The 22,347-nt window shown below is 51.6% G+C and overlaps 1 protein-coding gene across 1 annotated transcript in view; it reads right to left on the bottom strand.

Annotated features, from left to right (window-relative positions):
- Positions 1-18,053, bottom strand: part of LOC138833115 (proline-rich membrane anchor 1) — a 45,091-nt gene extending 27,038 nt beyond the window's left edge. The window contains exons 1-2 of the mRNA XM_070031458.1: positions 17,961-18,053; positions 10,452-10,587 (exon numbers count right to left, since the gene is read on the bottom strand). Coding sequence (XP_069887559.1) covers positions 10,452-10,587; positions 17,961-18,053 — 229 coding nt within the window. The remainder of the gene's footprint in view (positions 1-10,451; positions 10,588-17,960) is intronic.
- Between the last annotated feature and the right edge of the window lie 4,294 nt (positions 18,054-22,347).

The raw sequence follows: 22,347 nt of genomic DNA, 5'->3' as shown, positions 1-22,347 counted from the left end.
CCGTGGTAGCCTCTTATGGTAACAATGGCTTCACTGAGTTTTCCAAAACCAGAAAGCGTCGACTGGCGGAGGGGCGCCTGGGCAGGATGTGGGATCTGGCTACTTGGGAGGAAGGCGCGGTGGCCAGGCAGGTCCTGGGCATGCCTCTGTGGGCATGGTGGCAGGGAGGGCAGCTCTGTGTGCCTGCTACGTGTCACCCCTGCTTCTGTCCACTGTGTACCTGGAGCGCTTGACCTCCCACCAAAATGGCAGGAAGGAGACAGCCCAGGGCTCTAGCTATACCAAAAGGGCCTTTCTACCTCTTAGGGACAGCCACTGGTGGACAAAGTCGGCTCAGGTGATTGGGAAGAGAGAGAGGAAGGCAGGTAGCGGCCATGATGGGGTGGGGATGCAGGTAAACTTGGGAGGAGAACACAGAGCGGGAGGAGGGACGCCCTCCAGGAAGCCAGCCTGCCCCCAGCGGTCCAGGAAAGATGCTGCTTCCAGCCGCGGGAGCGGGCTCCATGCCGCTGCTGCTTACACTCCAGCTTCAAACCTGGGGGAGTGGCCAGTGTCCCCGGCAGAGGAGCCTCCAGAAAGAGTCTGTTTACCACCCAGCTCTGTCCTTGGCAGAGGCCGTGGTCTGGACACCCACAGTCTGGGAGCTTTCCAGACAGTCTGGCCCAAGACACCTGAACCTTCGCTGAGTCCCTCCTCCAGGGCCCGAGGGGCAGAGCGGCTGCCCGGTCACAGCTGGTCCTGGTGAATTTCAGAAAGGTCCGCCCTGGGGGCGGGGAGACACCATCTCCCCGAGGGCAGCCTGGCCATATTTAGAGAAAGCTCCGGGATGCAGGCAGCATAAATCAGCTCCCCACGCACTGGGAACAAAACCAGGGTGGTGTCTTGGCACACTTTACAAAGAGATGGTTGTCACAGCCAGCAACTCAACACAGACACACAACAAAAGCGTGGAGCTCAGGCCCCCTCCTGCCCCTCTGAGATGACTGCCTCTTGGCCCTGTGGCTCCAGCAAACTCTGCAGGAGCTCTCACCCCCAGCCTCCACTCCGTCCAGCCACGTCCTTCTACCACCTGCACTTTGCTGCAGCTTCCTGACCAGTCTCCCCCAGGAGACCCAGAAACATGGTCTTCCGGTTTGTCAAACCCTGACAGCTATTCCTGCCACAGGTCCCTTTACATGTCCTCTTCCTTCTGTCTGGAAATATTCTCCCCTAGCTTCATGGGGCTGGTTCTTTTTCTTCCTTCGAAGATCAACCAGCTGAGATGGGCCTTCCCAGACATGACTGAAGTAGGGCCTTCTCTGTAGGCTCCATTTTGGCTCTGGAATCTGCCAACTCCTTCTCCCCCTCCCCCTCCAGATCCTCAGGTCCTACCAACATATGGCCAGAAGTAGGTGCTCAGCAGAAGTTTGCTGAGTGGATGGGTGAGTGTGTGGGGTCTAGAACACCTGCAGGAATCGCCCACGAATGCTCTCTCTGTTCTAGCTTCCTTTGGTTCTTGAGCAAGAAGTTGGAAGTTTTGTGTTGTGTGGTTTGGTTTTAAGTAGTAACCTTGCTTTGGGGCATGCCAAACCTCTTCGTTGTTATTTTCTAGTTAACTGGTTGGCATTGATTTACTTCGGAGAGAACCCTCACTATGACGGTTCTGCGGGCGTTCTTGGAGTCCCTCTGTCTGTACAGACAGCCTTCCTAGAGGGGCACAAGGGCTTTCTGAGCTCTTGTGACTTGAAAGTGCTCAGACCGTGGCTGGACCAGAGTCCGCGCTGAATGCTTTGAGGTAAATCGATACAGGATGGTGGACAGAGGTCTGGCTGCATTTCCTGCCCTCTGATCTTCCCCTGGCTTGTGGCATTTCTCCACTGTGCTCACCCTCCAGTGCAGGTTCCCCATCCTCCTGAGCCACGGGCTCTGTCCTGTCCTATCTTCTCTGCCTCCTTGAGCTGTCCCCAAGGATCTCAGTGCCACTACTGAAGAGAGCTGAAGCCGCCACTCACAGCCCCAGACTCCTGCCCATGCCAGCTCGTTTGCATATTCAAGGCTCATTGGAGAAATGTGGAAGTCATCACCTCTGCTCCTCCCCACAGCAAAGCAGACCTGAAGGGGCTCAGCCCCCCACCACAGGGTCTGCTCCCTGGTTCCCCACCTCCTCTTAACTTTGCTTTCAGCCTACTACTCAGCCCAGAGCCCATGCCCACCAAAGGGCTTCTGGCCTCCAATCCTTTACCCCAGCCACTCCCTGTGCTGATACGGTTCCCCTCCACACCTCCACTGCCAGCCTCCTCCTGGAGAATCTTTCTCCCATCTCAGCCCAGCCAGTGCTTCGTCCAGCACACCTTGCTGCTCTCTGACACCTGTGCCATAAATGTTGCGTGAAGAAATGTGTGTGGGCCATAGGATGCTCTTTAAGTCAACCAGCGAGGCATCTGTGTGAGGGAAGACTTATCTGATGCCCTTGTGTTGAATGCCCACTCTTCCAAGTGGAAGGGAAACGCATGGGCCCCTGCCTGGAGCCCAGAAGGCAGATTGATTGGCGTAGCATCTGGGGTGAGGTCAGCCATGGTGGTCACAGTGGAAGAAGATGACCGCTGTGGGCAGATGCTGCCAGGGACCTCCAGGATGTGCCACTTCCCTGCCGCTCAGTGCTGACTGACTCCCACGTGCCAGTCTCCCTGCTTCCCAGGCCGCCCAGTCGGCATCTCCAGGTACCCAGCCTGACTGGCAGCTGACCTCTCTCTTGCCCTCAAAGCCCTTCTGATGTTTCCTGGGATCATCTCCCAAATCACCACTTGCCACAGAGTCTGTTTCTAGAGAAGCCTAAGGACAGACAAGGACCCAAGTCTGCTAACAAGTAATAAACTCTTAGGAAACATTGGCCCTCCCCCAGCTCTCCTCCCAGAAAGCTTCCCCTTCCTCACCATCGGTCACCCCGACATTCATTTATGCAAATGCTTGGCGTGCACCTTCCGGCTGAGTCTGGGGACAAAGATGCATAAACAGTCCCTGTCCTCAGATCAGCTGCCTCGTCCTGGATGCAAGTGAGACCTACAAGGTGAATATGGACTCAGACTAAGAAGCTAGTGCTGTCAGGGGAGGGGGCCCTGTTCTAACCTCTGCTGCACATTAGACCCTTCATCTCTTTCACAGCCTGGTGAGGAGAAGTTCCACACAAGCCCCCCCCCACCTCCATGCTGTGTATGTCAGATCACCTGGCACCAGACCCCTGTGACTTGGAGAAAGAGCAGAGGCCTTCATTGAATCTAATGATTTGAAAGTTGCTATTAGATATGCTCTATTCTTGCTTTGAGTTATGTTCTTGCTTGCATTTTTCTCTTTCAGTAATCAGTTGCTTTGGACAAACTGAATCAGCACCTAAGATGCACAATTTCAGGACCCCTGCTTTCCAGCACCCTTTCCAGTGGGATTTATCCCTGCTGCCTATGGAAATATCTAAGTGTTCTTTTTCCCAGAAAGACTCCTGAGCCGTGTGCTTTAATGGTTTCCTAACTGGCTTTAGTTTGTCACATAAACTGTGGGTAGTGACATAAAATGAAGCAGGTCAGGTAAGAAGCCCCGAGTTCTTTGCACCTGACGCCAGGCTTCCCGGTGGTATACAGACGGAACTCAGCCCTTTGCACAAGGCGTAGTGGCTCCAGTTTTAAAGCAGCAATGTTCAAGGGACACTCAATCTTGATACTAAGTAAGGCCACAGTTGGTTAAATGAAAGCTGCATATAGTAGATCCGTAAAAATAGATTGAATACTGAGAATAACCATGTGTCAGGCTTCGGGCAGCCTATCCCTCAGAACCCAGAACTAGGAAATTATATATAATCTAACCGAGGATCTAGGCACTTGTCAAATAATTATTACTTCAGCTACTCAGAAGACTGAGAAGGAGAGGATTGTAGACCAGCCTGGGAAAAAGTTAGCAAGACCCTATCTAAACTGAATACATATGAGGCCCAGGTAGGAGGATCAAAGTCCAAGGATTATCTGAAAGAGTGTATCTGGGGGAACAGGGGGAAGCAGAAAGGGCAGGAGGCCTGACTCAAGTGTAAGTGCTTACAGGGCAAATGGAAGTTCCTGAGTCCAAGCCCTAGTAGCACGACTTCAGTAAACAAATACATAGTTAAAAGGTGAGTTATTAGTAGAAAGCAAAGTGAGAAGTGCAGAGAGCGTATGCACACATGCGTGGGAACCTGCTAATGAAGGGTGGGGTGGTTGCAAGGCACCCCATGTGGTAACATGCCTGCAAACCCCTCACTTGGGCCTTCACTGAATCTAATGCTTTGAAAGTTGCAATATGTTCTATTTTTGCTTTGAGTTATGCTCTTGCTCAGGAGGCAGAAGCAGAAAGACTGGGAGCTCAAGACCAGGATGGGCTACAGAGGGAGACTTGCTCAAAACATAAATAAATAAAATGAAGAGCTAGGGGTGTGGCTCAGTGGTAGAGCCCTTGCCTGCATGCACAAGCCCCATTCCAAGTTTCACATAAGAAAAGTAAAGAAAATCTCGGATGTTTCTCCATCAAGAAATAGCATCTAAGCTGGGTGCTGCTGGCTCATGCCTATAATTCTAGCTACTTGGGAGGCCGGTAGTGGAGACAGGATGAAGGATCACAGCTTAAAGCCAGCCATATAGGAAAGCTCTCGAGACCCTTTTTCAACCATATCTAGAAGCAGTGGTACATGCCTGTCATCCTGAGATATATGATACTAGACCAACAGTCGGTGACATTCCATCTCCACAGAGGGAAGTTGAATATGGTAGCACACAGCTGTAATCCCAGCAACAATTAGGCATAGGCCCAGATGGAAAGTAAGACCCTATCCTAAAAATGAAAGACAGGGCTGGAGACATGGCTCAGTGCCAACCTAGCAAGTACAAGGCCCTGAGTTCACTCCTCCTAGAACTTACCCCCAAAGGAAATGGCGTCTGATTCCCCCCTGCCTGATTATGAGGCAGCTCTGGTCACTTGATTCTAAAAACAGAACACAGTAGCAGTGACACTGTCTACAGCTTCTACCTGCTCAATGCCTCAAGATCTGGCCGCCATGTTGTAAGGAAGCCCAGACCACAAGCTGACATGCCATGCAAGGGGTTCAAGTGTCCAGGCCAGCTGAGCATCTAACTGTCAGCAAGGGCCAACCACCAGGCCTGAGGAGGGAAGAATGTTCTAGTTGAGTCCAGAGGCTGTGAGAGGAGGAACGATTTGGGGGGATAGCTCATTCTATATCCACAGGTGAAATCTATCTATATAAGGTGAAGTAAATTCAAGGTCAGCCTCAGGTATCTATAAGGACTAGACTATGCAGAGGCTCTGACCCAGGAAGGACTAGAATATACAGAGACTCTGACCCAGGAAGGATATCGGTGATGGGGAAGAAGGGGAATGTTAGGCAGGAAAAACAGCAGGAAGGAATGAGACAGCCTTGAATTAGTTTTCCTTACCAGCTGTGCAGCCTGGAACAAGTAACTTGCTCTCTCTAAACCTGTGGGTTCTTCATAGAAATTGAAGCTAAGACTGACTTTTATAAAGGAGTGTTTGAGGATTAAATGAGATAAAAAAAAAAAAAGAGCTCCTACCAGAGTATAGGCTACTAAATATTGGTTTATTTCTAGCATTCTAGAACTTCCACAGTCCTAAGGTGGCCCTTGCATGCAGAGGTGAAGCAGGTGACCCTGTTCCTAGTTCCATCACTGCGGTGTGGCCTTTGGGGAGTCACTTAATCTCTCCTCTGATTTTTTTCCAAGAATAAAATAAACGCAAAAATAAAATCTGTCTCGGGGCTTTGAACTTCTCAGAGACTGGTTCTGTGGACAGGCAGGCTCCTGCCTCTTCTTTGAACTTCTCAGAGACTGGTTCTGTGGACAGGCAGGCTCCTGCCTCTGTTCTGCTAGTTACTTCTGGCCCCATCTGCCCTGGAAGAGCTCACAGAAGGCATTGTGTGCTGTTCCCAAGGGCTGGTACACAGCTCTTCCCGTGGCCTTGACCATCTGAGTCACCACATCGCTGCCACTTACAAGGCAAGCCCAGGCCTTCCGCTCGGGAGGTTGTCATGGGCTTTTCTGGCTGGGTCCCCCCATGTTGCCTTTGCCTGGGATCTCTCCCTCCTACACCGCCTAGAAATAACTGCACCCTGGGGACCACTAGACTGAGACAGCTCTCTCTGGCAAGAAGTGTTTCTTTTCTACTGAAGATCTAAAAGAGTCTACACCTCCCCCTTCAAGAGCCCACTTCATCCCTGGAGTTTTGTAGAGGCAAGAAAGCCGAGTCCTCCTTAGAGAACTCACAGTCTGATGGCCAGTGGCAAGACCCATTGCATTCCAGCCTCTGCATGGGGCTCGCTTTGCATGGAATCCTGGAGATCATTTACATTCAACAGGCAGTTATTAGTCCATTTCACGGATTCAGAAACAGCGGCTCCAGGCAGTTCAGGATTCCCTAGCTAATGAGCAGAGAGGTTGGAGGGCAGGAAAGCCAGGTTCTGAGTCAACTTCTTCAGATCCAGACTCTTGAACAACTTTCCAAGGAGTTCTGATGCAAAGTCAAATTTGAGGCCCCTGCCTTGAGCCTCCCTACAGCCAGAGGGCAGCCACCGCCAGACTGGCATTACCCTAGCCTGAGGCCCCAGGAGTGGGCCCCAGATGGAGCCCAGGAAACCCATGCTCTGGTAGATCTCTGGTAGATCTCTGGTAGAACATACCCAAAACCCTCCAAACAAATGCAATCACAAAAGCCAACTTTGAGAACCACTTTGCCATTGCCAGAGCAGGACTTTCAGGGGTAAAATCAGGATAGTTCTGAGCAAATCAGGTGCTGTCTGGATAATGGGGGACATATACCGGACAATGTGGAGGACATTCAGCTATTCCTGCAAAGGCTTCTGATTAATGTTCCTACGAGGAGATCTCGCAGGTCTGCACAAATAGACTTTTCTCTCTCCTTTCTTCCTTTCTCTATTCCCAGCACATGTGTGGAAGCCAGAACTCCAAAGGATCAGTGGTCCTTCAATAGATCTCCAGCCTGATCCAAGGTCCTAATTATGAGCCCCTGCCACAGCAGCTCTCCATTTCCCATGCCTGCCAGCCTCTCCCTGCTGCCAGGCCTATCCCAGGTCTCCCAGGGAAGTCTCTTGCTCCTTTCCCAGGACTTCCTCTCCACCTCCTCCCTGTCTGATAGACTAAGACACGATCACAAACCCAAACCAGAATGATCCATCTAAGATATAGGCCTCCCATTACAGACCTCCTCAACCAGCAATTACAAGCAGGGAACTTAACCATGTAGAGGGCAAGGCTGAGGCTGTTTCCAGATAATGAAACACTTCTGGACTTGAATGAGCAGGGGTGTACTTCATCCCTGCTGGGATTGAATATCTCGTCCCCAACTGCACCTTTCAAGGCCCCAAGTCTAGCCAGCATCATGGGCTGCTTTTGAGCAGAAGGCTGTTCACAGAACGATTAGCAAGGATGGGTACCTGCCCATCATTTGCTCACGTTTGAGATTTATCAAGTCAACCCTGTTGGGTGGCTGGAATCTGGGAACATAGTTTTTAAAATAACCTCACTTCTTCCATGACTGATCTAAAGACGAACACGAGACCCAAGTTGGTCCAAGGAAAGTCAGCCCTGGGCTTTTTCTTGCAGTGGGGGAGGGGGCTCTATTGGTGGCACAGGGTCCTGGACCCTGGGGCCACAGGATTTGCATCAATATGAGAGAAAAGCAACCAGGAGAAAGCAGAAGCGATAGTGAGAGAAAAGTTGAAACAAAGAGGGAAAATATCCCAAACCCAAACCATCATCACTTGTAGATCTAGTAGATCTACTACTAGGAAATCCTGACGCATGAGCCAAAAAACTTACATTCCCCTCCCCTCTCTGTTACTCATAACTAAAAAGTCCTGTAACACTGTCCAACCACACCTCCTCCAGCAATATTCCGTCTCCCCACAAGGTCACATGTTTTGGCCGGTTCCATATCTGTGGGCCCTAGCCTGGCTTCAGGCCTCATGGGTACTCCAGGAAATGAACAGCCTCAAGAGACCCCCCACACACACACATTCCCTCTCATCTGGCATTTCAAACCCAATGCACTCCCTATATTGTCTCTGAACCAGACCACGCAAGAGCATGCCCTTCTTTGCTTACCATCTCGGGCTTTAGCACTATCCGTTTAAGTTTCCTAAAGCCCAGGTTCTGTTCCTGCAGTCTCATGAAGAACTCAAACACTGAAGCTACAGTGGAGACATCAAATGTTCCCCCACAGATCCACTGGGTTGAAGGCCTGGCCCCCAGCCTGCCATACTGTAGGGCGGAGCTTTTAAGGAGTAGGGCGTCATGGAAGGAAGGAAGGTCATTGGTAATCTGTCCTCATTTCTTGGCTTCCTTGCTGCCATGAGGTGAATAGGTCTCCTTTACCATGTGCTCCTGCCATGATGTACTGCTCTGCCACAGGCCCAAGACAGAAGGACTAAGTAACTGTGAACGGAAGCCTCAGAAACAGGGAGCCAAAAATCAGCCTTTTCCCTTATTAAGTTGATTATCTCAGGAATTTTGTTACAGAAAACTAACACAAAGCCTGTGACTAAAACAAAAATGAATACACTCCTTTTGATTCTTTTTCACACCCTCACTACGGTGCTACTATGGCCTACTACAGGTCACCACTTGCTTCTCTTCCCTTCTAACAAAAAGAGGAGGGAAGAGTAGGCCTTCTACAAAAGGCTACAATGTAAAAACATTGACTTGCTTTTGTTGTATTTATTTTTCTGGTCACCTTCTATCTATATCACTGGTTTTTCATTCATAAAACTAAGACAACCCCCTTATTGAGCACAGTGAACCCCAACATGGGTTCCACAGACTCACACCTCCAAGCCTCTGTCCATGCTCTTCCCTCTACCTAGATGCACATTTCCCATAACCTCCTTAAACAAGCCCATTATTTCTTAAAAACCTAGGCCAATGTTACAGCCACTGGGGCTATCTTTTGCCCTAATGACTCCAGAGTTTCTGTGTTCTTTCTGTGGTTTGCTGACAGGATGGCCTTTCCTGTGGGCCTGAGTGGTCCCAGAACCAAAACAGGCCTTTACCCTTCTGTGAGGCACAGAAGCTCAGTCAGAGCAAGAGGAATGGGGCGCCCTAACTGAGGGATGTGGATCTATTACATACCAGCACCCAGATGGCGAGCTCAGGACCCAGAGAGTGGGAGGGAAGACTTCCCAGGAAGGGAAGACTGTATACTCCCAGGACAGGGAAATCACTGAGGCCATGCCCTGGAGCACAGGTCCTGGGACTCCAGTGAACATACTGAAAAAGAAGGCTCCCACAGAGGCCTGGGGCAGAGGGCCACAGAGTCCTTGGTTCTCCACATGACTCTGCATTCAAATCACCTCAGAGTTTATCCTAACAATCCCTGAGCCCACCTCAAAGACTCTGCCTCTGTCTGTGTGGGTTTGAAGTAGGCCAGGAACTCTGTACTTTAAAGTCCAGGATTCAGGCAATGCTGAGACAGGTCATTTGAGGGCCACACTTTGAGAAGCCCAGTTCCACACATTGTCAGGAAAGGGCAGGGACTGGTAAGGTCCTGACAGATAAAAGGCAGAAATTCACACCAACTGCAAAGCTGTCCTAGAACATCAGCAATCACCGACAGAGTATCTAGAGTCACAGAGAGCAAGCCTCATCAAGGTTATTTAAAATATGCCCTCAAATAATTCAGTTGTGACGTGTTTAATGAGGTAGATAGAGACATGATCACGGGCCTCTGTAGACTGAAACTGGAGTGATCCATCTAAAACACAGAACCTCCTTTGAGAGGCCTCATAACCAGCAATTGTAAGTAGGAACTCAACAGTGCAGAGGTCAGAACTGAGGCCATTTCTGGCTAAAGAGCTATTCCTTTGTCTGAGTGACCAGACAATCAAATTGTTACAAGATGTGGTCACCCCGAAGTTTAAGCACAATTAGGAGCAAATGACTGAAAGGGTCTCCGACCTCCTTGGCTCTTAGAGCTTCACCTTTGGCTCTACTCTGTCCCCTCAAAAATGAATTTAAAAACAAGAACGGCATGGTTAGGTGGGGGAAGTATCTAAGACAGTACCCAGCAGCAGCCCCCTATAAAGATCTGGCCTTCAGAACAATCCAGGCTCGGTCACTTATCAAACAGAGATTGACTTTTATCCGATTAACCGATGGGGAAACATCCTTCTCCATCTCGCAGGAGCATTCTGGAGGAACGGCGTTTTGCAGACTGCAGGGAAAAGTTGGGCCTTGGCTTGCCTCCCGCTCGGCCAGTGGAAAATTACAAAGGAGGCAGGGCTGCCCTGAGCCTTGTTCACCCACCCTTCCTGGGCCCAGGAAAACATACAGAATATCCCAGAAAAAAAAAGAAAGAAAGAAAGAAAGAAAGAAAGAAAAAATGTAAAAAGCACCAGCTAAGCCTTTACCTACCTGGTGCGGAGAGGAGTCTGGGAGGCGGTGGGGGCGGGGGCGGTGGGGGCAGCGGGGGCGGGGGCCGGCACTGGCAGATGTGCTGGCAGCTGTCAGTCACCTTGACGCAGGACCTCTGGGGCTCCCCGTGTGTCACCTGCAGACATGGGCACAAGCAAGAGACCATAAGGCAACTGGAGGCTGAAAGGGGCCCATCTGGTCCCTGCCAGGCTGGAACTTGGAACTCTTCCCCAAGTCCAAGGCAGGTAGAACAGACCCCAAAAAAGTCCAAGAGGACAGAAGGCTGGCCTGGCAGGATGGAGACCAAAGTTTTATTCCCAGTTCTGCCAGGGACTTGTGATGGGACCTTGAGCAGGAAACCTGGATATCTGAGAGATGAACTAGACCTTGAGTGCTACTCTGAAGAACTTCCCCATGGTACAGATCACTCCGTCAGAAGTGGCTGCCGAAGATTGTCTCATCTAGACAGTGACACTGTGCTGACATGAGTCCTCAGTCACCTAAGCACACCCAGCTTTCCATCTTAAGGTCAAGCCTCTGCCATCTCTCCAGCCACAGCTCCCATGGCCTTTCGGTATCTACTCTGGGGTGAGGCCACCCCATCTTAGGAAGAACCTTACCTGGCCAGGCTTCTGCCCAACGAACCATTTGTAACTCTACATCGCCCTTCCTCCCAAGATCTCCTAAATGGTTCCCCACTACTCAGGCTTCAGACCCTGTGCCATGTGACCCCCGACAGCCTCTTACCTCTGCCTTCTCCCTGTGCTCCCATCCTCTGCCCTACTCTCAGCCTCCTGCCAGCCCCTGGCCTTTGCACATACTGTAACTCAGGCTGCAGTGTTTTCCCACTAATGCCTGCTTCTTTACATACGACTCAGACTGGCTGTCAAGCTCAGAGAAGCCTCTCACCTTCTTGACCAGGATGAGTCGCCTCATAGGCTCCCTAGTACCAGGTTCCCTCCCTATGCAACTGCAGGCTCAGGGAAGGCAGGGCCAAGCTTTGAACTCCCTCTTGTTATTGTAAACCAAGGAAAGCCTAGTATTCTGGAGAATGGATGGATGGATGGATGACTCTCAAAGACTGAACCAAAACTCATGCCTCCTGCATCTTGGCCCAGTGACTCGCAGCACAAGGCATCAGTTAGGAGTTCCCAACCCTGGAACCTCCATCCCCACCCAGGCAGCTTGGACAAATTCCCCTACCTGACTTAGACTTTCACAAAGGCTGGGGGTACCACTGTGGCTTCCAGGTTAAATGGAGGCAGAGCCCATGGATGCCTCTCTCCTTTGTGATGGACTACCACTATACACAGAGGGCCATAAAGTCAAGAGTCCAGGGTTTTGTGCTGGTTGCAGGTTGCAGGGAATAAGCTGACTCAAAGGCCAGGAGAGGAGAGCTGATGGCCCTTCAGTGATGGGCCTGGCTAGTCACCAGAATGAGTGACAGAACCCAATGTCCCTACATGCTGATATCCTCAGCCTGTCCCTTGCAGGCAGAGAGACTGGGTAGACTGGGTACGCCTACTGTACTTGGGGGAGATGAGCCACCTGGGTGGCAATGGTAGGTAGACTGATTTACAGCCTCACCCGCATATCTAAGAGGCCAGCAACCTCCCACCTGGCACCTTTTAGTGTTTTTAAAGGACCATTGATTGCCTTTCTGCCTTGCCTCCCACTGGAAAGAGCACATCCTCCAACAGCGAGCCTTTTTGCTCAATTATGGTACCAAGATGATTAGCTCCTTACCCCTGAGGGGGGTTGAGTTCCCACTGTCAGGCCTGCCCCCCCACCTTCCAAGACCCTGAGGTCACTGGAGAGCTGCATGCTTCCAAGGGCTGGCCTCTCAGCTGCTTCCCACCCCAGCTACCCCGTGTTTGAGCTTTGAGCTATGCCACGGCCAAAGCAAGGGCTTTCCCAGGCTCCAAGGGACCCTCTATGCAATAGTTCAAACTTGAACTCTTAAGTGTTTGTGTAACCATTTCTGGGAGCAGAAGGACACAGATGTATAAGGGTGTTTAATAGGATGAAATGACAGGAAGGAAGATTGGGGCTGAGTTTTAGGGCTGAGGGAGAAGGATGTGAGGGAATACACTGCATTCTTAAACACCAATGGCTTCCGGTCTTTGGTGTATGGAGGCCCCACTGAGATGGAAGCAGGAAGAACTGTCTAACCACCTGTCCTTACAGAACAAAACAAATCTAGGCTGGCCGTCCCTCTGTCTGAGGGCTGGGTCCGGTCCAACTCAAGGGGCCCCTCTTGGAGTTTGATTGCAGCACAGTCTACAACTCACCCCTTTTCTACCAGCCAGCCTCTATTCATCCTTTGAAGTCCTCTCTGTCATAACCACTTGGGACTAAAGCTGTCTTGAACTTCACAGCCCCCAATGTGGACCCCAGCCTACCACTGCTTTTTTACCGCAACCATTTTCTTTTTGGAAATTCTCCTGCTGTCTAGACTGTGTCTCTCCACACTAAGCATGTATGCAATGGTAGGTGAGTCTGTTTCTTTCTCCTAAAGGGTGACATGCAGAGCCCTGCTGGGTGTCAATCATGAGCACATCTTTCCATGAACATGAGGGAAAGGGGAAGATTAGCAGCCACACAACCGGTGGGAGGAAGGCTCAGCCAGTCTAAGGAATGTGCCCAGAACCCATTGCTCAATGGATACTCAACAAAGAGGTGTGTGGGGATCTGCCCACTAGGGTAGAAACTCAGGATCAGTTCCATTACCCACCCCTGCCCACTGTGGGGTTCTGCTGGCTTGTGGTAGTAGATTTAGAGGAAGACTTGGGTGGTTGGAAAAGCTTATCTGGGCATCTGGCTTCATGGGTTTCTAACTTGGGAAGTCTTACAAGCAAAAGGAATTAAAAACAAGATGTCCTAAAAGCGAAAAGAGCCACTTGCTCGTGGCTGAACTTTAGAAAGATCGAGGCCCAGTTAGGCCTTCAACCTGTGACCCCCTCCCTTCCCTGCCAGAATGGAAGCTGCTAAGATTACCTGCTGGGACCATTCTTCTAATCACCCTCACCTGCTTTACTACCCTCCCACAGTTCTACCAGGAACCAGAATCCTGCCAACTCTGTGTCTACAGAGTGGGCTAAGACATAGGGAGGTCCTACAGCCAGACACCGGGTTTTGTGGTCTGGGGAACACATTGCTTCATGGCATCGATCCCCCTGCCCCATGCACCACCTCAGTTTTGGATTATCAGTGTAGCCTTCAGGTCAAACAGGTTCTGAATCCACCCACTTCTCTTGATCTCCTGTTACTGCCCACACCAGGCCCTCATCAGCTCTCATTGGGTGGAACTTGCCTCTTGTCTAGGTTTCCAGATAAAAGACAGGATGTCCTGATATATACTTCTTTTTAAAAAGACCCTGTGTCAGACACGGTAGCTCACACCTGTATAATCCTAGCTCTTCAGGAGACAGAGCTGAGGACTGCAGTTTGAAGCCAGCTTGGGCAGGAAAGTCCAAGAGACTATCTCTAATTAATCAACAAAAAAGTGAGCCAGGTGCTGGTGGCTCACACCTGTAATCCTAGCTCCTCAGGAGACTGATATCTGAGAATTGAGGTTCAAAGCCAGACCAGGTAAGGAAGTCTGTGAGACTCTTATCTCTAAGGAACCACCAGAAAACCAGAGGTGGAGCTGTGGCTCAAACTGGTAAAGTGCTAGGCTTGAGTGAAAAAGCTTAGGGACAGCACCCAGTCCCTGAGTTCAAGATCCACAACTGACAAGAAAAATAAAAGCTGGGAGTGGGCTCAAGTGGTAGAGCACCAGCCTTGAGTAAAATAGCTAACGATCAGTAGCCAGGCTCTGAGCTCTAGCCCTAGTACTTTGGGAGGAAAAACAAACAAACCAGCCCATGGCTTATCTGAAATTTCAGTTTAACTGCAAGTCTTGTAATCAATCCTACTTGCACCTTACCACAACCCCTCCCCCAGTTCATCCTCTGTGCTGGAGCTGGGCTGTGTCTAAAAAGCCAATTGGATCTAGTGCTGTCTCTTATTGCACCTCTTTGCATCCTGATCTGCCTTCATGTCTGCTGCAATACCACATCTTCAACAGGCGAACATGGAAGCTATTTGCTCCCCTGATCCCTTGCCTGCAATTCCTGGTCCAATCACCTCCCAGTGCCATCCTACCAAGAGGGCAGGGACCACTGAGCCACGTGTCCTTAACACAGAGCCTGGTATACAGGAGATGCCCAATAAATGCTGCTGACTGATCCCAGCTATGGCGACCTATGGCATTGGATCGGGGATAGCTCCTGTGGCATCACACAGAAGCCCATCAGGCCAGATCTGAGCTTGTCTCCTGGCACTTGCTTTGGACAAGCAACCACAAAGACGATGGCTTCTGGCATCCTTTATGGAGAGAGGCCAGCACCACAGTAACTTGATGAGACACACTCCTGTCACACCTAATAAATTCGCCAGCCTGTCATCTTCTTCGCTTGCAAGAAGAAAAAAGAATCGACTGAAGTGAACTTAAAAGAACCCTAAATCACAAAAGTGCAAAATCTCAACTGTAGACTCATGAAAGTAGAAAGGGGAGAGGCTAAGGAATGCCCCCCATCAGCCCTCAAGCAATTTAAAAGTCATCTGACTTTAATGATTTAACTTTCTTATCACCTAGCAGCAGCCAGAGGCTACCACTGGCTTCAAGGGAGGAGCCTGGTGCGTTGGGAACCCAGGGTCTTTGGCTTCATCAACCACTCAGTTAATCATAAGACTTGGTGTCTGTCCCATCTCCCCAATGTTCCCCCCCCTGGGGGAGTCTTCTAGGGAAAGAAATGCTTCTGGAAGCCCAGACAACTCTAAGCTCATTCTCTAGTTGAGAAATTCCTATGACGTGACAGATTTATTTTCTCCACTTAAAGAGAGCCACATAGCCTCCTGCGTCTCCATGTTTTTCTCTGCTCTCCTACGTTTCCCTGGACTCAGCTCTTCTGCTTAAAAACCAGATCCATTCATTCCAAAACTCCTTTTCTCTTGGTTTCTCTGTCCTTATCATTTGTAAATTAATTTCTCCAGACCTCAAGCCAAGAGTTTGTCCATTCTATTTATTTGGAGGATTCTTTACTAATTGATTTTCATGAAAATTGATTTGTATTGAGTCAGATGATTTAAAACACACATACACACTCCCACATGCGCGCACACACACACCACTTGCTTGTGCAAGTATTGCCTGGCTGAAGGACTCTAATAAAACTGAGCTGCTTTGAAGAAAGGAGGATTTGGGGCTGGGGTAGGACACGTGGCTCAAGACTGACAGGCCTCACCAGCTGCCTCTCCATCCTAGCTGTAAAGTCTTCCGGAAGAGCGAGAAGTATAAACACATCGGATTCAAAGGCAAAGTAAATCTCACATCTGAGGTTCAGCTAAAAGTTTGAACAAGAGAAACCAGTCCCAAACCACCCAAGTGTTTAGCAGTGACAAAATCCTCCATCCTGAGCGCACACAGCTGAGTCTAATAACCGCTCTTTCACACATTAAACAAAGCTGTCAATTCTGAGAGGAAAACAATTGTGCAACAGAGGTAAGCTACAGAAGAGAGCAGAAGATGGGGCCTGAGCAGGGGGTTGGGGTGCGCATTAGCTCAGAGCACCCAGTTCTCTGTGTGTGTGTAGTGCGGGGCAGGGGGGTGCCAAGGCTACCATCCCAATAGGACTGACCTTGTCTATGCCAGTGGAGTCCTGCCACTGGGGCAGCTCATGGACCATAGCAATGTTACCCCATCCCTTCTTTGATCTGTCACCCCAACTCAGGCCAACCATCCAAAGAGTTTCTAACCCCCCAAGTGCCACCAGGAGAAGATGAAACTGCAACTACTACTGAGTGTGTCCTTCAAAACCCCACACAGAAAGCCTCCAACCACTTCCGAAATGCCAGACCATACTGTGGTCAACAGACCTGGAAGGCCCGTTTGCAGAGAGGAATCTTAGCAACAGTATTTACTTTAGTGCAGGCACTAAGTAATCCTTAGCTCACCAAATACCTACATTAATGTCAGATGCCGGTGACTCATGCCTGTAATCCTAGCTACTCAGGAGGCTGAGAGCTGAGATCACAGGTTTGAAGCCATCTCCCAGGCAGATAAATCCAAGAAACTCCTGTCTCCAGTTAAACATCAAAAATGCCAGAAGTGGAGCTGTGGCTCAAGTGGTAGAGTACCAGCATTGAGAGAAAAAGCTAAGCAAGAGTGCCAGGTACTCAATTCAAGCCCCAATACTGGCACAAACCCAAACAAACTAAAGAATCCAACCACCAAAATCACCTACAGTTGCCCAGATAGGAGGAGAAATCAAGGCTCAGAAAGATCAAATATGAGCTGGTGCTTAAAATCCAGAGCTCTCCACTGTACCATTGACCGGGTACCTTTGGGACAATACCAGGGACCACAGCATCTAGCTAATTCTCTCTCTCTGACCAAGGAACGCTAGCAGGAGGCTGCTGCCTGGTCTCTGCCAGGAAGCTGGGGGAGGAGAATGAGGGCTTCCACCTCATTCCTGATAGATGGGTGGGTCTTTACAACCCATCAGAGCTTCCCCAGCAATTGGAGCCACAGGAAACCAACTCCTGCATGGAAAGCACTTTGGAGAAGCTAACAGAAAGTTTCAATGAGTGTTCTGGTTAGGAAATAAAGCACATTTTCTTTCTTTCTTTTTTAATTTTGTTTTCGTAAATGTTAGCATCAAAAGGTAATGTCAAGCTGGGTGCCAGTGGCTCATGTCTGTAATTCTAGCTACTCAAGAGATTGGAGGATCGTGGTTTGAAGCTAGCCTGGGCAGAGAAGTCCATGAGACTTTTTTTTGGGGGGGAAGGGGAGTCCGGTGGTGGGGCCTGAACTCTGGGCCTGAGCGCTGTCCCTCAGTTCTTCAGTTCAAAGCTAGCGCTCTACCACTTGAGCCACAGCGCCACTTCTGGCTTTTTTCTTTTTGCTTATGTGGTGCTGAGGAATCGAACCCAGGGCCTCAGGCATGCAAGGCAAGCGCTCTACCACTGAGCCACCTTCCCAGCCCGTCCATGAGACTTTTATCTCCAATTAACTACCCAAAACAGAACTGCTAAAAGTGGAGCTGTAGCTCAAGTGGTAGAGCACCAGCGTAGAGTGAAAAGCTAAGAGAGAAAGCGAGAGAGAGAGAGAGAGAGAGAGAGAGAGAGAGAGAGAGAGAGAGAGAGAGAGTGCACTGGCCCTGAGTTCAAGCCCTAGTACTGGTAGAGTAATACTAATTATTATAATTATTAATAATAATAATGTCTAACCTCCTTTCTATGCCAAGGTCCTGGCCTGCAGGCTCTTAGGCCACAAATGAAGCCTCCTTCCAAGTTTCTCACCTTTTTCTGAACCAGTGTATTTCCGGACCATACTAGTTTTTCTTTTCCTAAACTCTCCCTTGGACCAATTAGTGGGGGTGGCTGTCGGCGGCCAGAGTCTAACGTGACCTTCTCCCCCCTCCCCTGCCCAGGCTTCCAGCCCTCCGCAGCCTGCTCTAGGCTCACCTGCATGAAGCCCCAGAGCGGGTGGAGGGCGCAGCGCAGCAGCAAGGAGGGCCAGCAGCTGCCGCGACGCAGCACCAGGTCCCGGAGGAGCATCTCGCCCGGCGGCGCCCACGGGTGGGGCGAACTGTCAGGGAAGCAAGCTCAGGTCAGGCGGCCAGGCGCGGGCACCACTGCGGCCCGCGCACCGCACCGGCACGCGTCCCGGTCCGGAGCCAGCGGGTTCGCTGGACACCTTAAGGCAAACCCGCAACCGTCCCCGGAGCTGGCACACCCTTGCTGAGGCTCCGTGCATTCCAGAAGTCATGATCACTCCCGGCGCACACCCCCAGAGGACTGCGTGCACACTTCGAGCCCATGCACACCTCCGGAAACAGCCCGGCACACTTAGAGAGCCCGGTGCAGTTCCCGGAAGGCCATACGCAACTCACTCGAAAGCCGGCGGGAACCGCTCGCGGCGCGCACACCCACGGCAACGGCCGTGCGCACCCACGGGCCCCCACTCACACTCACCTACTCCTGCCCGCACACTCGGGGCCCTGCACGCTCACACCACGAGACCGCTCACTGCGTGCGCTCCGAGCGGTCCCTCTGGCCTCACTGCGCACCCCTCACGACACCGGTGCCTCCGTGCGCACCCCTCTCCTCTCCCCCCGTCCCCCGCCAGGCCCCAATCGCCCGCCCGGGGGCAAGGGTTCCCATCTCCGCCCGCACCCCTCCGAGGCTCCCCGCAACCTTGCCTGGAGGCAGCTCCAAGCGACGCTCGCCGCGGGGAGGGGAGGTCAGCGCTGCCCCCACCGCAGCGGCTCTGCTGGCCAGCCACCGGACGGCCCCCATTTAAAGCCAGCCGCCTCCCCAGTCCCCCCGCCCTCTAGGCGGGGCCTCGGTCCTCACCCTGGCGGCTGCGCGGGCGCCTGGGGGCTTCACATGCCGAGGAGCAGCGCTGGGCACTGGAGCAAAAGTTTGCGCGCCGCTTGGGCCTCCAGGGCGGCTGCGCCGGGGACCCGGGCGCGGCGCGCTCGCCACGGGGCGCGGGGCGCGGTGGCTCCGGCTGCGCCTGGGCGCGCGCGGGGCCAGGGCGGGAGGGGCGGAACTCGGGGCCGGGCCGGGGCGGGCAGCCCAGGCCGAGGGCGGGCAAAGTCTCCGCCAAGCCACGCCGAGCCAGCCGCGCCTGCCCTCCCCGGGCGGATGGCGGAACGCCCCCCCTCCCACCCGCCCCCCCCAGCACCACCCAGATCCCCGCCCTTCCCGGTGGCGCCGTGCGGCTGCGGGGGACGCGGGGGGACCCGAGATCGCCGTGCGCCTTCCGCCGGCCCGCGGGGGACAGCGGCCCGACGCGCCGGCCCCGGGCGCCCGCTCAGGCAGCCGAGACGCGGGTGGAAGCGAAATAAATAATGCACGAAAAAGGAAAACAGACGTGAGCCGAGCCAGAGCCTCGCCCGCCTCCCGCCCCGGGCTGCGCTCCCGCCCGCGCTCCCCGCCGCCGCCGCCGCCAGCGCCGCTGCAGTGATTCCTCGTCTCCATCTAGCGAGGCTATTGTGTATCGGGCGCTTAATCATTTATTTATTCACCCTGGAGGCCGAGGACTCCCGGTTACTGGGAATCTGGCTTGCCCTTCCCCCAGCGTCTCCCGAGGCTGCCCGGAGACCGGCTTTGGCGCTGGATCTCTGCGGACTCCCCCTCTCCCCCGCCCCCCGTCCCCCGCAGGCTCTGCCCAGTGCCAGCTGGAACGGTGCAGGCCGCCCCCACACCCCCAGGCCGCGTGCCTTGATTTCCCCCTTGCAGTGTCTGCTTGGCAGCGGGATCAGCACTCCGCTGCATCTGCGAAGGAGTTGGGACGGCCCCCAGGAGAATTTCTCCATCATTGCTTGGCCTCTGTGGTTATCAACAAGTCGGTTGGTAGGAAAGGAGCTGGGGTACGACCGACGTCTCGTCCCAATAAGCAAGCTGCTCCTACCTGGCAGACAGCCGGAGGGCTCACCTGGTGTGTGCGCATTGCAAGCGCTTTGGAAACTGCGTGGGAGAGGGGTCGCTTCCAGTCAAGGCCATTTTAGGTTGAGCAAGATAGTCAAGGGCTGAGGATGCTGGGAAGAGAGTCAGACACCAAGAGTTCATTCATAAAGTTACTAGTGCCCTTTCTCCATCTCCATGGGCACCTCCCTGACACCCCGTGTTAAATATATATATGTATTATATGTGTGTGTGTATATATATACATTTATATATATATACATATATGTGTAAATAAGGCCTGTCTCCTTTCCCCCAAGAACCTGGGGCTGAGTGTCCTGGTTCACCCCTATAATCCTAGCTACTCAGGAGACTGAGATCTGAGGGGAGAGGTTCAAAGCCAGTCTGAGCAGAAAAGTCCATGATATTCTTATCTCCAATTACCCAGCAAATAGTTGGATGGAAGTAGAGCTATGGCTAAAGTGGTAGACTGTCAGTCTTGAGTGAAAAGGCCAAGGGGACAGTGTCCAGGCTATGAATTCAAACCCCAGTGCCAGTACACACATGTACATGCACACACATGTGCTTGCCTGCACACACACACACACACACACACACACACACACACACAAGTCTGGGGCTGGATAAGATGTGCTAAAGTCAGCCATTGTGTGTTCTGTGCTTTCCACTTGTGTGAGAAAAGGGCCCGCACCTGGAGACTGCCAGGAGGGACAGGAGGTAGAGGCTTCAGGACAAAGTGACCTGAGGCTGAGGAAAATGTCAGGCGCTTTAGTAACCCCTTGTACTAAGATACGGAGATACTGTTCCTGCCTCCATTCATTCATTCCATACTAGGGCACCTACTAGGGCCCACAGCATTTGATGCCAAAAGAGTGAACTTCAGCATTAGAGAGCAGGAATGGCAAGCAAAGGATGGACAGTGGGACTTCCTAGGAGATTCATGATTTGTACAAAGGGACTAAAGTACACAACTGGGCCCCTATTGGCCAGCTGAGGACAAATGGTGTTTTGTGTGTTTTCTATTGTGTGTTTGTTCAAATGCCTTTCCAGCTTAAGCCAGTCGGAGAATTTTTCTTATCCAGGACTTCAATCTTTAGCTATGACAATGCCTCTGATTTTTATTCCGTAGACTTTATCCCCCAAGATGACCCAAGGAACAGTCCATTCCCTGAATACAAGTAAAAGGATATCTGCATCCTGGAGAAGCCTAGCCATGGCTGTCTTCTGCAGACTGAGTTTGGTGGGTCATGGTATGGTGAGAGACTAGACTCCCTCATGTCAATGGGAATCAATGCAATGGCACAGGCCAAGAGGCATACTGTCACGAGAGACAAGTTGGGCAGAATGACCTTAATGGGCAGCAGATGGGTTGGCAATGAGGTGTCTTAAGCTACAGGAAGCCACATCAGTGGCTAACAGATCCTGTGACTACAGAAAAGACTGATGGAAAGTTGACAGAGCATGGCTTGATTTGTATAGATAAATATTTTTTTAGGACCAAGATGACAGCAACTACAGTAGTGGAAAGTCATCTAAATTTGGTCTAAGTCCAGAGCCCATTGATGGAAGACGTGGCTGAGCTTCCTTGAAGGACCCATACAGTGCCACTGAGGATGGTTAGGGACAACTGTCATCCAGCAAGTGATTGAAGCATCTGGAAGTTTAGTCTTGGGCAGTAGGTAAGCTGCTAAGCAACTGGTCCAGAGTCTTGTGCATGTGAGCATGCATACATGCATGTGTGTCTTTGGAAGCTCTTCCTGACTTTCAACTTTGATCTCAATTAGGAGTTCCTGACAGAGGAGGAAAAGGACCAGAGCTTCATTTGCATTTGACTGATAGTGTCCTGGTGCTAGTTGTTGCATTACATCCCCATTCAAGGGCAGAACTGGTGGCCTGAGGTGCCAGGCATGTACCACCTCCTATGCAGGGTGGTACATAGGGAAGAAAATAATAGGGAAGAAAAAAATCAAAACCCAGGGACCTGAAGGTCAGGTAAATAGTCATTGAGGGACCCATGGGAATGAACACAAAGGGTGACAGTCCAGGCACACATGAGAACATCCACTGCCAAGGCGTCTGTCAACATCAGATGGACAGGAGGACACAGCCTATTTCTTGGGCTACCTTAGTGCTTCCCTGAGTGATGGGATAGCCCTTTAAAGGCTCAGCTATGCCACCAGCTTAGAGACAACAACTGATGGGGTTGGAGCACTGTTCTCCTTGACGTGGAAGGAGTTGATGCAATGTCTCCAACAGGTAGACTGCACAAGGAGAGGAAGCAGGCTTGGACGTAGCAGGTCATCTTCCTGTAGAAGTTGTCCTTCTTGCTGCTGCAAACATGGGTGCCGAAAGGTTAGAGGTCCTGGCCCCTAGAAGGTGTGGCTTCCAGTAATGGGCGCTGTACCTCCTCCCCTCTCTT

Source organism: Dipodomys merriami, unplaced genomic scaffold, assembly GCF_024711535.1.
Source record: "Dipodomys merriami isolate MVZ:Mamm:240054 unplaced genomic scaffold, mDipMer1.0.p SCAF_200, whole genome shotgun sequence".
In the NCBI taxonomy this organism is placed as follows: Eukaryota; Metazoa; Chordata; class Mammalia; order Rodentia; family Heteromyidae; genus Dipodomys; species Dipodomys merriami.
The sequence above is the reverse complement of the archived record's forward strand: the minus strand, read 5'-3'. Positions and strand labels throughout refer to the sequence as shown.